We start from the raw sequence: 16,947 nt of genomic DNA, 5'->3' as shown, positions 1-16,947 counted from the left end.
CCACAAGTCTCCCCAAGTGCAGCACAACAATTCACTCGAGAGCAAAATGATTCCAGATCCCAGCTAAGCAGCTCCCAAGAGCCACAATTAAGGCAAAGGAGGGAGTGGTTGGGAGGGGGGAGCTCTGAGTCTCAGCAAGACCCAAGGTCTCCCCCCAAATCCCGTTGGAGTAAGACAAATCACAAGCTTAGGCTGGAAATATTGTCCCTGAAGGGAAGAGTTATCCAGAGGAAAGCAGAGCGTGGCCCTCTAGGGGAAAGTCTGGCCATTACCAAAGTGAGCTTCCCATCCCTGGGTTCGAGTCAGAGGCTTATGGGTTTTGCTGGAGGTTTAGAAGCATCTGGCCTGAAGTCAGAAGGACGACAGCAGTAGCAGCAGCAGATGCCAGGAAGAGGGACATAACACACTTTTTTTAAAAATCCCACATAATTTCAAATTGCATTTCATTAATGTATTTTAGAATACACAAACACCAGCCAAACCAGGGAGCATGTGCCTCACACTGAAAACTGAACTTACATGGTCTAGGTGTTTATTTTCCCCCTAATTGTACATTGTATCCCCACAGTCACACACTCACTCTGCGAAATAATAATGAAACAAAAACAAAACCCACTGAGGACTTGATTAATTAGAAACATTAATCAGCTAGATCACACTTAAAGGGATCTAGGAAGCTGGTCCAGACCTCCTGAAATTCTAAGGCAAAGAGGAAATGGGATGGTTAAATCTTATTGCTGTTTGTATAGAAAACCTATTAAAATTTTACTTATAATTTAATATAATATATGTATATGTTTTTAAAAGCAGGCTGTCCCCTAAAACTCCAGAGATGTTCGCTAAGTTGCTGAGAGACAGCAGTCCTTGAATTCATTTCACAGTGATTTGGGTGCTTTTAGAGAGCAGTGGCTCGAGACGGTGCCTGGGCAGGGGAGCCCCGGGCGGAGGCTACACCTTGTAATCGAGGTCAGCATTCATCCTGGTGTACATTTCATCAATGATGTCGATGGTGGCTGTGAAATTCACCAGAAACAGGCGGACCTTTTCCAAACACTGATCTTCCGGGACGTCCTGTCCTTTGGAGAGGGCCTTCAGGAAGTCATGCTTGTATGGGGCACCATACAGGGCTGTCTGGAGGGGGGCAGGAAGGGGATAAAAGAGAGAAGGAAGGGGTCAATGGAGAGACACACTTGGGATGCCTGAGAGGACGTCACCTTGCACTGTGCTGACTCCCCCAATCAATCTCCAAGCTGAGGCTTCATGGAGACATGTAGGTTAAGCTTGAAAAGACAGGTAGAAAACTAGTGAGAGAACTTTAAGAGGTTAAGCCACAGGGAGCTAGTGAAGGTTCTGGGCTGAAAGGGGGAGGCATAACCAGATCCAGGCATCAGGACTGTGGATGGGGACAATTTGAGACAATCTGGAATCAGGGAAGGGGAGGGCCGCCATCCTCTTTTAGACTTGGAGCCAAGAAGCCCTGGGCTGGACTCACAAGCCTCCCACACACATGCTGGATGGCCCCTGGCATGTGCAGTAACTTCTCTCTGCCTTCACACTTGGTAGTCTCCATCCTCCCTTACTGCTCCAGATCTGTAACCCATCATTCCTCTGGGTGGGTCTCAGTTACCTCATCTGTAAAAAACAGGGACTGAACCAGACCGCCTCTAAGGTCTCTTCCAAGTCAAGTCACCCAGCATTTATTAAGCACCTACTGCATGCTAGGCACTCTGCTAAGCACTGGGGATACAAAGAAAGACAAAAGCCAATCCCCACTCTCAAGGAGCTCCCCATCCGACTAGGGAGACCAGTCACAAACAACTACAGACAAACAAGAGATACCTGGGATCCACTGGAGATGATCATCAGAGGGAAGAGGGAGCATGAAGGGGGTGGGAAAGGCCTGGATGTGGAAGATGGGGAGGGGGAGCATTTCTTGCATGGGCAAGTTGCCCTCCAGCTGTAAAACTTGATCCAAAGGTGGCCCATGGAGGATTTATGGAAAAACACGGGTGAGAACTGAGGGGGATTCAAAGACAGAGGTGGCGAGGTCACACCATCACAGATACAGAGCTGGCTAGAGGCAGCCACAGAGGCAGAATCCACCCCCCTCTTTTTAGAGATGAAGACACTGAGGCACAGAGAGGCTCTGGGAGCTCCCAGCATCCGCAGGCTGGATGAGAGTCCTCACCTGAAAGGCTATCTGCAGCAGCCAGCCATGGTACTTCTTCAGCGCCACCTCATAGGCTTTGGTCACGTTGACTAGGATGAGGTCGGGCCGGCTCTCGTCCCGCTCCCCGTCACAGATGCTCTGTAGCAGCACCTGGATGAACCTCAGGGCTCTGCGGGAAGGAGAACGGCAGATGCCATCATGAGGACCCCTGGGGCCCCTGCCCATGTTGCTCCAGGCGTCTGTTGGCCCGGGGCAGGGGGCAGTCACCTGCCTTTGACCTCCACTCAAACAGAGCCTGGTCAGGCCGGTGCAGGAGGCTTGAAAGGCTGACACTGACAAGCTGTGTTTAGCTCTGCTTTTCAGACCTTACGCCCTCAACAGCCCAATGTAATAGGAACAATAAACACAATGATAACATAACTACCATTTACACCGTGTTTTTAAATTTGCACAACACTTTCTGCTATTTTATTTGCTTCCCTTCTGTCTCGGTCCTCATCTGTAAAATGGGTTTGTTGATGCCCCATGCAGCGGCCTCTTGGGGATGCTATGAGAACTAGGAGGAGTGGGGTGGCAGGCAGACAGCAGCAAGCTCACCTGCGCTGGGCACCCCTCCTTACCGCTTGGGTAATTACACCAACCCCTCCTCCCCAGTAGATTAAGTCACTGAATGATGGAGGTAGAAAGACCCCTGAGGCACACGCAGGATGACAGAGGAAGGAATCTGGGATGGAGGGCTGGATTCAAATCCTGGCTTTGGCCCTCACTGCCCATAAGACCCTGGCCAGCTCTTCCTCCCCTTTTCATCCCCATCAGTAACATGACAGGGGCAGACTAGAAGACAGCCAAGGTCGCATCTCTGCTCCCTGCCGGTGGTCCTCCCTGGTCTCCCCACTGTCAGACCAGCCGTTCCCTGCTGAAGGGGAGCTCACTACCTCCTCGGGAGCCTGTGGCATTGTGGGATAACTCACTGGTCAGACATTTCTCTTTATGTCAAAGTCCACATGGGCCTCTCTGAGACAGCACCCAACTGGGTTAGGACAAGCCTCATTCCTCAACATGGGTGGGTCTACAAGGCCAGGGCACTCCTACAGCAGAGGCCAGGCTTTCTTATCACAATCTACAATCCATCCTTCTAGCTGGACGTGGACTAGACCGGCTCCCCTCTGAGGAACTGCTCCATGACAGCAGCACCCATTCCCTGGGGATCTTCAAAGGTTACAAGCACCCTGTGAGTGTCAGAGTGCCAGGTCTCTTAGACCCCTTTTTATAGAGGAGTAAACTGAGGGAGACAGGCCCGAGGACAGGAGAGCAGAGCTCTGAGGTTTGCAAAGCCCCTCCCAACAAATTCATGAGGATGACAGGACAGATTATCAACGAACTCATTTTTCAGATGAGAAAACTGAGGCCACTTCTTGATGGTCTAACAAGCATCAGAGGTAGGATTCAAACCCAGACCTGCTCGTGTTTAGACCATATCACACTGACAGAGTCTAAGCAGCACAGACACTGAAGAAGAGGAAGAACAGGCGTCGAGGGAGAGCGGCACATGTGCAGGGTGCTCACCAGCCTGCTGCCCTTCGCCAAGGCTTATGGACTGGGGCTGGCACTCCCTGGTGTCCAGGCTCTGACGCCTCACCTCCACTCAAGTCCCAGCAGCAGAAAGCGCACCAGCCGAGGGAAACACCAACTCCCTGCCTCCTCTGGAGATGCTGGCTCCAAAGCTGAGCCAGTGCAGTCTGTACTGCATTTTAACCCCACCGTGAACAGGTTAGAAACAGGTGTCTAGAGAACAGCAGGCTTGAAAAATGCCCAAAGGGCTGCAAAGCTATAGATTAAACCAGCACCTCTACTTCCCATCCAGGCCCACCACTGATTCCCCACTCAATTGGCAGACCCCAAGGGGGTCTTGCTATCAGGCATGGCAGAGAAAGGGGTGTGTGTGTGAGAGAGAGACTGTGTGTGTGTGTGTGTGTGTGTGTGTGTGTGTATGTGTGTGTGTGAGAGAGAGAGAGAGAGACAGACAGAGAGACAGAGACAGAGACAGAGACAGAGAGAGAAAGAGAGGACAGGAGAGAGAGACAGAGTATATGAGAGGATGAGTTTGTGTGTAAAAATATGTGTATATGAGTTTGTGTGAATGTGTGTGTTAGTGTCCGTGTGTGTGTAAGTGAGAGAGAAAGAGCATGTGTGAGCATGTATGAGAGTGTGAGTTTGTGTTAGAGTGGGTGTGTGTGGGTATCCCCAGTGCCTGGCACACAGTAGGCTATCATCCACCCCCAAGCCTTTACCCCTGACCTCAGTGAGTTTGTAGTCTCTTCACTTACTAAATATCTTACTAAGTTCCAAAGGGGCACAAAACGGTGTGCTAGGCAGCGGGCAAGGCAGTGAAAGGAAGGCCAAGGTAAGGGCAGACACCAGCCCTGTCCTCATGGAGCTTATAGTTAGGGAACAGGATAACAGCCCAGGGCCACAACCTCCAGGGGCTGCAAAGAGGCCCAAATGCCAACACTGAGGTTGACAGAAACATTCCAGGGTAAAGCCTGTGAAGGAGGGCTGAGAGCTAAGGACTGCCCAGCTATAGAACTCAGTCTGTTTGTTTTTTTCACTGACATTCCCAGAGCGTACCAATGTCTGCCAAGGACATTTCAGATTGCACTTCACTGGCAGAGTCCTCAGAGGCCATCGAGCCCAACTCCCTTGTTTCAGAGATGAGGAAGCCGAGGGTCAGGGGGATTTGCAGCAACAAGGTATCATTCTAAGCACTATTTTAGAGCCGAACAAAACAGCCCCCAGGACTAATGTGATTTGCACAGGGTCGTGCAGCTAGTGAGGGCTAAAAGCAGAATTTGAACCCAGTTCTTTCAGATTCCAAGCCCAGTGATCTGGTCACACTGTGTGAGAGGTGAAGGGCTTTAAAACATGCACACAAACCCAGACTCAGACTCCATCTCACCTTTTCAACCACATCAATCCATGTGTGCCGGGCCCGGCCCTTGGCCATTCAGGCCCATACTGCTCCTTCTCGATTTCTAAGATGTTTTGCAGGGTTCGGTACCTGGAGGGGTTTTTATGGTAAACATCCCGGATTCTCTGAAACAAAAAACCCAGTCTGAAAAGGTTTTCAGGTTGAAAAGCACTAGCCACAAGAGGTCTTCAGAGAGAGAGTCCACTTCCTCTGCACAAAGAAAGGGAAGGTGGGAAAGAAGCCACCATCCACCTCCCTCCCCTCCACCCCAGGGTTCACTGACTTCTCCCTGCATGGGTCTTAGATGAGGTGTGAAGGGTGCTTCAAACCATCAGAAAGCTCAAGGCAGGAAAATCCAATGTGAGCACACAGCTCAGAGAGCAGTGACACAGGACGCTGGGTTCTTGGAATACTAGGATCTGTCAGAAAGCTTTTGTTCAAGGCCCACCTCTCCCACTTGCTAGCTGTGTGACCAGGGGACAATCAAACAATATTGTTTATAAAGTGGAGATAATAATAATTTCACTAACTACTTCTCAGGGTTATTATGAGGAACCTACTATTGAAGCATATGTGTATGTTTACAGAGTTATGTGTGTTTGTATGTGTAGCAGGTTTTGTGAAGAATTATTTAGGTAGTTACTATATTGTTGCCCAGGCTGTTAGTAAATAGTATAGCCAATAACCCTGATGCTTATTGAAACCCAGAAGATTAGAGAGACGAGCAAAACGCCTAAGGGAAAGGTAGTTTCTTCAGTGTGTCAAATAATGCTTAATCAACCAGGGTGGGGGCTCAGAGCTAATTCATTAGACATTTTGCATTCTGTAATTAATAAGGAAATATCAAAATGTATCTCTGGATTGCCTTAGAACCTGTGATGAAAATGAATCAAGAAAATGAGATAATGGCAGGTAGAGAGATGTGATCAGGTGATTGCCCCACCCAAGCTATATGTGGGAATCAACAATAAACACCATGTTTTTATATACATATATATAGCCTGTCAATCCATTCTCGTGTCCACACACACACAAACAAATATACATATACATAAGGACACATGAGAATGGATTGATAGACTCTTTTTCACATATATAGATATAGACATATTAAAAAAAAGTATGTGTATGTGTGTGTGTGTGTGTGTGTGCGTGTGTGTGGATTAATAGACACACTGGTCCAGACTTGTGATTTCACCAGTATAGGGAACTCGTGGAGGAAAAAGTCCATCTACCAATGCAAATTGGCAACTCCTCTGCAATGACTACTCTCAGAGAGATGCCAGGATTAGATGTGCCCCGTATGGGATTTGACCCGGAAGTTAAATCTCCATCCTTTAAATATTTACTTATCTGCTTCCCCTGAGGAGAATGTACGTTTCCTGAGTGCAAAGAGTGTTTCATGTTTGGCACACAGTAGGTACATAATAAATGCTTACTGAATTGAATTACTGACTGTAAGGCAGACCCTCTACATTTTCCTCCAAGAATATATATTGTAAATAAAATGTATACAGCCAATTTTTAGTCTAATGGGAAACAGAAATGGCATTATAAACGGAATCCATTTCTTAAAAGTAGATTGTGCTTTTGTAAAAAAGCCAGAGGTCTGGGGCAGCTTGGTGACACAGTGAGTAGAGCACCAGTCCTGGAGTCAGGAGCACCTGAGTTCAAATGTGGCCTTAGACACTTGACACACTTACTAGCTGTGTGACCTTGGGCAACTCACTTAACCCCAATTGCCTTGCCTTCCCCCCTCAAAAAAGAAAAAGAAAAGAAAAAGAAGAGCAAAAAAAAGCCACAGGTCCATGGAACAGGGCTCATTAAGCACCTTCTTTGCAAGGCACTGTACTAAGTGCTAGGGATGAGAAGGGGAAAGGAGACCTAGCTCCTACCCTCAAGGGGTTTCTCCTCTCTGGAAGGCTAACATTAACCTGGGTCCACTATCCAATGATCTGAACCACTGAACCACTCCTAGATGGTGGGGATAAGAAAGGAGAAACATGAGCTGCTCATTCAATGCTGTTCATCACTCCATGAACAGGGCCAAGAGACAATCCCATCGTCCACCACCTCTTCACCATCACATACATCAGGGAACAAGGTACCGGTGACTTCAGCAGCCGCTCTCACCCAGGCCTGGATTAATGGCGCCATGAGCGAGGACGACATCTGCCAGGAGCATTCCCGAAATACTGAGAGCGAGGCTCTTTGCACATACCTGGATGTTCCCGCTGATGTCTGTTTTGACCTGGTTGAACACAAATGAGCCAAAGCAATCTGGGGTCAGAAAGAAGAGGCGAGGTTTCAGGGCAATGAGAGAGAAGGCAGACATGGGAGGTGCTAAAAGGGGCCCTGGGCCCTCTGCCACCCCAACATGCTCTGATCCCATTAACCAGTGGACAAGCCCCCTAAAGCAGTTTAGAACAGGTCCATGTCATGCTTCTGAGTCTGAGTAACTAGCACTCTTCGGTGATGTGTTTCCCCTCTCTGGGAAGTGAGAGGGTATCGGGCACGGGCCCTCTCGCTCACTCAGGGGGTCTGCTAGGAAGACTCTGCTGTGGAGAAACCAAATATTTCTGAATCCATCCATTCTAAAATGTAAATAAATAAAATTAAAACCTGGAGATCCAATTCAATGACCAAGGTTCCTTTCAGCCGTAATAGCCTAGAAATTCTAGGAAAGCTAGTGACGCCAAACCCAAACTGAATTTTCAAGCTAAGCAGTGCCAGGCACAGAGCTAAGCATGGGAGAGGAGGAGTACCAAAAGAGAGAAAAGATGTCCCTGGCCCTCGAGGAGCTTACACACCAGCGGGGAGATGACGAGGTACAAACAAGCCATTTCAGCCTCCCAAAGCCTTGTTCTTCCCCATCTGTCAAATGTAGGAACAGGAGCAGACAACCTTCCCCTCCAGCTTGAGATCTGGACCCCCACGTCCCCTCACTGCTGTGCATCTATTTACCTCCTTGAAAAACAATGACATGGAGGCCAGGCATGGTGGTGGTATAGGCCTGTACCAGGGAAGAAGGGGGCAAAGCTCTGGGGGTGTGTGCCAACATGGTGACACCCCAGGCCTGGGGTAGGGGAAAAAGGGGGGAGGGAGGGGAGTGAGGAAGAGATGGGGGGGAACTGGAGGAGGGAAGGAGGAGGAGCAGGGAAGAGAGAGAGAAGAGAGAGAATGAAAGGAGAGAGGAGAAAGAGGAGAGAGAGATGGAGGGAGAGAGAGAACACTTTTTTGTCTTTCTTTGTATATCTAGTTTATAGCCCCATACCTAGCATACAGTAGGTGCTTAATAAATGCTTACTGACTGGCTTCTAAAAACCAAAAGGCAAAGATGCCTACACAATATTAAAGCACAACACAGAATGTTGCTCTGACCAAAAATCACAGGGACAGAAGAAAACAGCTCAAAAGTCTGTCCCCAGCAGACTCATGTAATCTGATGCAGAGCAAAATAAAACTAAGTCCCATGGACAGCACACACAAAGGCCAGATGATGTGAAAGGACCACTAAGGAGGAAACACAGTGGCAGAGAAGAGTCATGGCAGAGAGGCGGCGGACCACTGGGATAGAATACTATGTACATTTGCAGGTAACCTTTGCATGGAATGTTTTTACTTAAAGGTTCCATATGGAGGAAGGCAGAGGGAACCCACCCAGATGGAAAGACAAAAGGCAGCCATTAAACACGTTTCCTGAAACACATCCCAGAGAAAGGCTTTGAAGGTTAACCCAGAAGGGCAGCCAAGCGCGGCTCCCTGGCCCTCCGCAAGGCAGGGCCTTTCATGCCAGGCTCTTCCTTTTTCAATTTCTGACATCAGGAATAGCTTTTGGCTTCCAGCCCAAGCAATGCACTGCCTTAGGATTGTGGGACCAGAGATTCAGAGCTAAAGGGGCCCAGGGTGGGGGGAGGGGGGTAGAGCCCAACCCCCTCATTTGACAGGGAGGGATACTGAGGTTAAGAGCTAGCTAGTGCCCGAGGCAGGACTGGAACTCGGGTCTTTCTGTTTCTGGGCCAGGAGGTGGAGGACTCCCCCTCCTTGGAGATCTTGGCACAAAGTCTGGAACACCACTTGTCCTAAGGGAGTCTGGGCTGAACTGCCCAGACTGGGAGCCTGAGGGCCTGGATTCCTAGCCTGACTTCCTAGTACCTTAGCATGACTTTGGTTGGGTAAGTTGGCCCTCTGGGCCTTGGTTTCTTCATCTCTGAAATGGGGACAACAGTCTTGTCCCAGCTTCCCTCCTCCTAGAGTATGTACAGGGAGAGCTCGGAAGGATGAGGGACTTCACCAGCGTGGGCATCACAGCTGCACAGGGGCCCCAGACTGGAAGCTCCCCGAGGGCAGGCACTGGCTCTTGCCTTGCTTGTCTACCCAGGGCTTGGCCCAAGGGCTGGCACCCACAGGCTCTTAATAAATTTCACTAGTGTAACAACATGAGATTGGGACTCAGAGGACCTGATTCAAACCTCGAGCTCTGCTCTGTGTGGCCCTGGACAAGTCCCACACACCTGAGCCTCAGTTTCTAAACTAGAACACAAGCAATTGGTGTGTGCAGCAAAACATGCCTCAGACAACTGCCTAAGTTCTGAATGCAGTGAAAACTTGCAGCAAGGGAGCACACTGGGGAGTGCTCAGGACTTGAGTGCAAATCTCACCTCAGAAAATGTCCCGTTGTGTGACCCTGGGTAAGTCACTTACCTACTCTGCGCCTCTATATCCTCAGTGGTAATATGGGGATTCTACCAGGCTCTACCTCCCAGGACTCATACTTAGCAAACTTTAAAGGCTCTAAAACACACTAGGGCTACATAAAGAACTCCTGAGTGTGACTAATTTTTCCTGGATGTTACTGAACGTGACAGAGTTCAGGTGGGATCCTGGTTCTGTTTTCTAACATCGACACACTCCAGTCACTTTCACATTCACCTCCTGATCCTTGTCCTCCTGGTTCTTAAGCTTTAGAGATGCACTCATTACTTTGGTGAAGTCCCTTCATGTGAGAAATACAATGAGTCACTCTGGAAATTCTGGAACTTTGAAACAGATCCCGAATTTGGTTTTGTTATGGAGCTAATGTCCGGTTCTGTATCCGGGACCCCAGACATGAGAAATGAGGTTCAGAGAAGAAAGGGGACCGGGCTAGGGCTCCCCAATAGTAACAGGAAGCTTCAAAGCTTGAACTCATGGCACAAGACCACAGATCTGGCGCTGGAAGGGACCTTGGCAGCTCTCATTCTACAGAAACTGGCTTAAAGAGAATTGAAGGAGTAACCCAGGCCAATGCTCTCATTTCACTGTTCAGGTCACAAACTTACTCAGTGCCAGACTCAGGATTTAAACACAAGGGAAAGGTTGTTTTTATTGTTTTTTAACAAGTTTCAAGATATTATGTATAAATAATATACAAGGTGACAATCCTATACTGGTGAAAGTCTTACAAAGTGCCCTCCATGTGGTGGGAGAGCCCCCCAATGCAGGTATCCTCTTTGTATACACAAAGGAACAGGCTCAGGATGACAAAGGCACTGGTAGAGGGGCCACACAGAGGCAGGATTTGAACCCAGGTCTTCCAGAGGACCAGTCCAGAACCCAGGTTCAAACTGGACCTCTGATGTTTACTATTTGAGTGACCTTGGGCAAGTCTCATGGCCTCAGGGGGCCTTAGTTTTTTCACCTGTAAAATAAGGGGGCTGGCCTAGACGGTCTCTAGCACTAGGAGCCCCATGAATATTTCATGTACTGTCAGACTTAGCTGATGTGTTGGTTGATTTTGCTAAAGAGCTCCCCTCTCCACCCCCTCCTTTTTTATTCTTCCCAACAAGGGACTGGGGTGTGGGGGAGAGGAAAGGATGTATTTGGAACTGACAGCAAAAGCTATCAATTGAAAAAAAAAGCTGCCTTAAAATGTCCTGGGTAATTATAAGAAGCCTGATGGATAAAGCCTCCACCCAGATCAAAAAACATGCTTTGGACTCAGTGTTGGGCAACACCTGGCTAGAAGCAAGGGTGTGGAGAGTTTGGTTTGCCCAATCTGCAAAAAGTCCAATTTGAACAAGCCAGACCTAGATCATATCACTGAAGGAGTCAGGTACCCAGAACCATTTTTAAAAGGGAGAAAAAGAGACACACACCTTATGTTTCCGCATCCAGACAACTGGGTGCCTGGGAGAATCCACAGAGTAGAAGTAGACGCACATCAAAGAGACAAGATCTTAGCACTGACAGAAGGAAAAATGTCCTTGTGGGGAGCTGTCCAACAGTGGGATGGGCTTACTGTCCCAGAGGGAGGGGATTCTTCCCCACCTCTTTTCACTATCAGGATTCTAGGCTGCATTGAAGGAAATGCTAGGCTCTCTGTAATCTACCCTGCTCAGACTCCCCAGGAAGAAGAAAACTGGGTTCTGGTCTAACACTGATAAGCTGGGGAACATCTAAGGATGCCAAGTAAGACAGTGAAGTCGGGTCAACAAGTGTTTACTAAGTACATGCAAAGAAAGGCAAAAAACAAGCACATTTTTAAACATCAGATCCTGAACTCATGGGGGTCAGTCTAATGGTGGGAGACATCACACAAACAACTACATACACACAGAATATAGTCAGAATGAGCCAGAGATAATCTCAGAGGGAAGGCTAATGATTGAAGGTGAGAAAGACTTCTTGCAGAAAGTGGGGCTTTAGCTGAGGCCCTGAAGGAATCCAAGGAAGGCAGGAGGCTGAGATGAAAAGGGAGAAAGCCTCAGGCATGGGGAGAGCCAGAGAAAACCCCTGAGCCCAGAGATAGAGGGGTCCTGTTCATGGAACAGCCAGGAGGCCAGGTGGCCATGGTCACTGGGCAAAGAGTACGAGAAAGGCTGTAAGTGTAAGCAGACGACCGCATAATGAAGGGCTCTGAAAGCCAAACGGAGGATTTTATATTTGGTTGTGGAGTCTATTTAATAAGGGGAGGGAGTAACATAGTCAGATCAGCATTTTAGGAAGAGTAATTTGACATCTGTGTGGAGGATGGACTGGAGTGGGGAGAGACCTGAGGTGGACAGACCCCCCACCCCACATCCCAGCATTTACTGCAGTACTGGAGGTGTGAGGTGATAAGGGTGGAGGCAGTGTTAGAGAAGAGGAGGGGGAATATTGGAGAGATGCTACAGAGTGAAATTGATGAGAGATGCTGAAAGGTGTAATTGATGAGAAATGCACAAAGGTGAAATCAACAGGCCTTGGCACCATATTGGATGTGGGGGGTGACAGATAGTGAGGAATCCAGGCTGACTCCTAGGTTTCAAGCCTGGGTAAATAGAGAAGTTTGGAAGTAGGGAGGGCACAGAGAGAAAGAGAATGAGTTCTGTCTTGGACATGTTGAGCTTAAGATGCCTATGGGACATTCAGTTTGAGATGTCTGAAAGGCAATTGGAGATGGGAGACTGGCAGTCTCCCAGGTCACAGAGAGGCTAGGGATAGATAAATAAATCTGAGAATCCCCAGTAGAGATGACAATTGAATCCATGGGAACTGATCAGATCACCAAGTGAAACTGTAGAGGACAAAGAAAAGACACAGGACAGGACTCTCAGGGGACACCTACAGGGTCAAGCAAAGAAATTGAGCCGGAGCAGTCAGACAGGTAGGAAGAGAACCAGGAAAGAGCAAGGGGCATTCCGAAAACCTAGAGAGAAGGGAGGATCAAGGAGGAGAGACTGATGAATGGTATCAAGGGGTACAGAGAGGTTAGGGAGAAGGAGGCCATTGGGTTTAGCAGCTACAAACACTGGTAACTTTGGAACGGAAGGCAACTTCACTGGCATGGTGAGACTGGAAGCCAAACTGTAGAATTAAGAAGAGAGCGAGCAGAGGATGTGAGGGTCCTGTTGCAGATGGTGCAAAGGGAAAAGATATATGGGATAATGGTTATCGGGGATGGATGCATCAAGTGAAAGGTTTGGGGAGTGGGGGAGACATGGGCATGTTTGTAGGCAGTAGGAAATGAGCCAACATGTAAATAACCAGGGAAATACCAACTATTGAGGGAGTAAATGGCTGGTGATCTGAGGGGGAAGGGGGACTGGGTAAAGCTTCTTGGAGAAGACAGGATCTGAGCTGACTCTAGAAGGAAGCCGGGAGACAGAGGTGAGCAGAGAGACCATTCCAGGCCTGAGGGCCAGCCATTATAATAGCGGAGTCGAGAGATGAAGCAGGTATGGAAAGATAGGAAGAGGCCAGGCTATAAGAACTTAAAATGCCAACCAAAAGACTCTATAGTTGAGCCTGAGGGCAATGAGACATCTGCGGCTGGCTGGGCAGAGTGACAGAGCCAGACCTGGCCTCTACGAGGAGGATGGGTTGGAGGAGGGAGGGGAACCAAGCTGTAAAATATTGCAATGGGGGTGATGAGGGCCTGGGTGGGGGGGTGGCAGTGGAGAAAAGGGGATGTAGACTAAAGATGTTGGGAAGGGAGGTGCAGCCCTCAAGAAGCTTACATTCTAATGGGTTGTGGCAGGTGGGGAGAGCTGCAACCCATCCAGAGATGAGCCAATACAAAGGGAACACAAAGTAATAATAAGTGTTTCCTGAGGGAGGCAGGGCTAATAACTGGGGAGAAAACGGGGAAAGGGGCGGGGCCCAGAAATCAGGACAGCTTTCAGGAGAGCTGTGCAGATGGAAAACTAAAAAAGACCAGGTTAGCAGTTGATCTGCTCCAGCTTCAACGATTAAGAAAATCTGCCTCCAAACTGATCTAACAGGCCCAGATTCAACAAACCTAAGCAGAAAGCCCTCTGCCCCAGGCACCTAGAGACCCAGTTCTGTGCCCAAGGGGTGGCCAGAGCCAGCACTCTCCTTTGCCTTGCTACTGACCAGGAGGCTTTGGAGCTAACAGGCCTCAGAGCCACCCACCATCCTGAAACCCACATCAGGAAGGGTGAGCTCAATTTCAGCTCCAAGCAGGGCTTCCTTCAAAAAAGAAAAGTCTCACCCCAAGTTTGACCACTCTGTGAATTTGGGGCTTGCTGCCCCCTTTTTCCTCCCACCAATGGGAAAGTGTTTGGCTCCCTATGGGGGTCCCCAATAAACTCAATAGGAGCAGCAAAAGAGAAAATATCCAGGGAGATAGAAACAAACTAACTCTAATTGCCTCTTGGGCATAGGAACCAACAAGGCCAGACAGCCCGCCAGCAACGATCGGTTCGGGAAATTTCCACTTCCAGTCCACCTCTGGACTCAGGCTCCAGGGGAAAAGAGGGGACAGGCACTGGAGGCAGGGAGAGGGGAACCCCCAATACTGGTCCCCCAGGAGGTTCCGGGTGCATGCCACACATGGGGCAGGGGATGATGGAGAAAGTGGACCACCCAACTCCTCCCATGCTGACACACAGGGAGGCTCAAAGACACACCAGAACCTCAGAGACCATCAAATCCAATCAGGGGAAACTGAGGTGCAGAGGAGGTAAGCCCCTAGACCCTCCTAGAAGGTAAGCTGCCTCCCCCACAGAACATAAGCTCCTTGAGGGCCACTCCTCTAGCTAAGCCTGCCAACATTAATGAGTGCTGGGGATTGAGGGGAGAGGGGGAAGGGGAGCCCTTGGGGGCTGGTAAGAAGCAGGACCAGGGAGAACCCTTTAAAACAGCACTGTCCAGTTCCAATGGAAATGGCCCAGCAGGGCACAGGATGACTTGGAAAACCCTAAATTGGCATTATCTATGTTGTACAGTATTTTTATTATTCATTTTGTTAGTGGCTTTAAAGGATGATGGAGGAGGGCAAGAGGGCAGAGGAAGCCATTTAAAGGGTGCAGTCTCTAGGGGGTGGAGGGGGGAGGGTTCTTAAAAGAGGGGGTTTTTACAGAGGGTAGGAGACTTCATGAGGACGGCTCGTCCTCACCCAAGGGGAATTTCTTAAAGGGAAGAGGCTCTTTTAAGGGAGGGGTTCACTTTGCAGGGGGAGGGGAAATTCTTAAGGGGGGGAAATTGTCTTAAAGAGGGTGTGTCTCTTGGAGGGGCGGCTTCTTAAAGGAGAGGTCTTCTCTTTCCAGCGGAAGGGGATTACTTAAAGTGGGGTGGGGGGCTTCTGTAAGAGAAAGTGTTACCTTCCAGGAAAGGGAGATGGTCCAGAGGAAGGGGATTTCTTAAAGTGGGGGAGGAAGGGCTGTTTCTTTCAGGGAAAGGGGTGATTCTAAGGGGGGTTGACTCTTTCAAGGGGAGTGAGACATCTCTTTCCCTGGGAAGAATTTCTTAAAAGGGGATGGGGTTGATCTTCCAAGGGGAGGAGGGCTTTTTAAAAGGAAGAGAGCTGTCTCTTTCCAAAGGAGGGGCTGTGTCTTTCCGAGGGATGGGGCTCTTTCCAGGGGAGGGGGCTGTCTCTCTCTTCGGGAAGGGGGGGGCCTTCTTAAAGACGAAGGGGTTGTCTCTCTCTGGGGAGGGGGCTGTCTCTCCCGGGGAAGGAGGGGCTTCTTAAAGAGGAAGTGGCTGTTTTTCTCCGGGCAATGGGGGCTCCTCAAAGAGGAGGGGGCTGTCTCCTTCTAGGGGAGGGGGCTGTCCCTCTCCGGGAGAGGCGGCTCTCTCTTTCCAGGAGAGGGGCTGTCTCGCTCCGGGGAAGGGGGGCTTCTTAAAGAGGAGGGGGCTGTCTCCTTCCAGGGGAGGGGATGTCTCTCTCCGGGGAAGGGGCTGTCTCGGTCTCGCTCCCTTCCGGAGCCCGGGGCAGGGGGGGTGGGGCGGCCACAGTCCGGAGGGCTGCCTGGCGGTGGCGGCACTCACCGAAGAAGGGCAGCAGGTGAGTCGCGGCGTCCAAGAAGGGCCTGGTCTCGATCTGCTTGTCCTCCGGCACCGGCTTCAGCAGGTGCTCGACTAGCAGCGCCATGGCAGGGTCGGCGTTCGGGCACAACAGGAAGGCGGACCCCCGCGGCGCCGGGACCTGCGCCTGCACCGCCTCCTCCCCCGCCCCCCGCGGCGTCCTCGCCCATCATAATCTGTGGCTGCCAGAAATGATCACCATGCACCACCTGTGTTTTCAGCAGAGCAGAGGAAGGAAGGCAGGGCTGGCACCTCTCTGGCCTGCCCCAGGCTTCTCTCCATGCACTCTAAAATCACATTCATTTTGGGGGTGCCAGACCACCTGAAGGTCACCGAGACCGTTTGCCTCTATCACACTCGTGTATTTATCATCTTTTACTCACAAAGCCCAGGTCAAAATTCACCTCATTGACACCCAACCCGATACCTGCTGCCCAAAGCCCAGGACCCAGTTAACCAAGAGAGCAAAACTTTTGAATAAAGTCATGGAAAGCACATTGAATTCAAAATTAGGAGAGTTCTGGGTTCAAAACAAATCTTTACCCATAACTTAGTGACCCTGGGTAAATCAGTTAACCTCACTAAGACTTCCCTTGCTGGAGCTGCCTCTGCCACAATTGAATCTACTATTTAACTTGGGCAAAAACATTTTTCAACTCTCAACCTTTCTTTAGATTGATAATGACTGGGTGGATGTGGCAATCTTTGTCCTACTTTGCTGCCCACAGTTGAGGTGCTTCCCTCCCCCATGGCACCCATAAATGCTGTCACACCGACTTCACAGGTTTGTGGTGAGGCTCAAATGAGATAATGGACATATCTATCCATCCATACATACATACATACATACATCCATCAATCTCCCCACCCACCCACCCATCCATCCGCCCAACCATCTTCTGACAAAGAGAAGAAGGAAACAATCCCTGGTCCTCTTCTCTCTCTACACTCTCTCACTTCCTGACCTCATCAGTTCCTAGGGCAGGGGTGGGGAACCTGCAGCCTCAAGGCCACATGTGAC

The 16,947-nt window shown here is 49.6% G+C and overlaps 1 protein-coding gene across 1 annotated transcript; it reads right to left on the bottom strand.

Annotated features, from left to right (window-relative positions):
* LOC118833751 (glycolipid transfer protein-like) lies at window positions 1-15,993 on the bottom strand. The gene is made up of 5 exons (XM_036741144.1): window positions 15,891-15,993; window positions 7,360-7,418; window positions 5,127-5,263; window positions 2,189-2,339; window positions 1-1,131 (listed from the first exon to the last, which is right to left on the bottom strand). The coding sequence occupies exons 1-5, from the start codon at window positions 15,991-15,993 to the stop codon at window positions 949-951; spliced, it is 633 nt and encodes a 210-aa protein (XP_036597039.1). The 3' UTR covers window positions 1-948.
* Between the last annotated feature and the right edge of the window lie 954 nt (window positions 15,994-16,947).

The sequence above is a fragment of the Trichosurus vulpecula genome, chromosome 1 (genome assembly GCF_011100635.1).
Source record: "Trichosurus vulpecula isolate mTriVul1 chromosome 1, mTriVul1.pri, whole genome shotgun sequence".
Lineage (NCBI taxonomy): Eukaryota > Metazoa > Chordata > Mammalia > Diprotodontia > Phalangeridae > Trichosurus > Trichosurus vulpecula.
This window is presented reverse-complemented; position numbering and strand designations above follow the sequence as displayed.

Excerpts from the sequence above, each read along its gene's own strand:
- LOC118833751 (XM_036741144.1), bottom strand. The coding sequence starts at position 15,993 with ATGGCGCTGCTAGTCGAGCACCTGCTGAAGCCGGTGCCGGAGGACAAG. Across the intron at positions 2,340-5,126 it reads GGATTGATGTGGTTGAAAAG|AGCCCTGAGGTTCATCCAGG; the intron begins GTGAGATGGAGT and ends TCCTTCCCGCAG. Across the intron at positions 1,132-2,188 it reads TGCTGCAGATAGCCTTTCAG|ACAGCCCTGTATGGTGCCCC; the intron begins GTGAGGACTCTC and ends GCCCCCCTCCAG.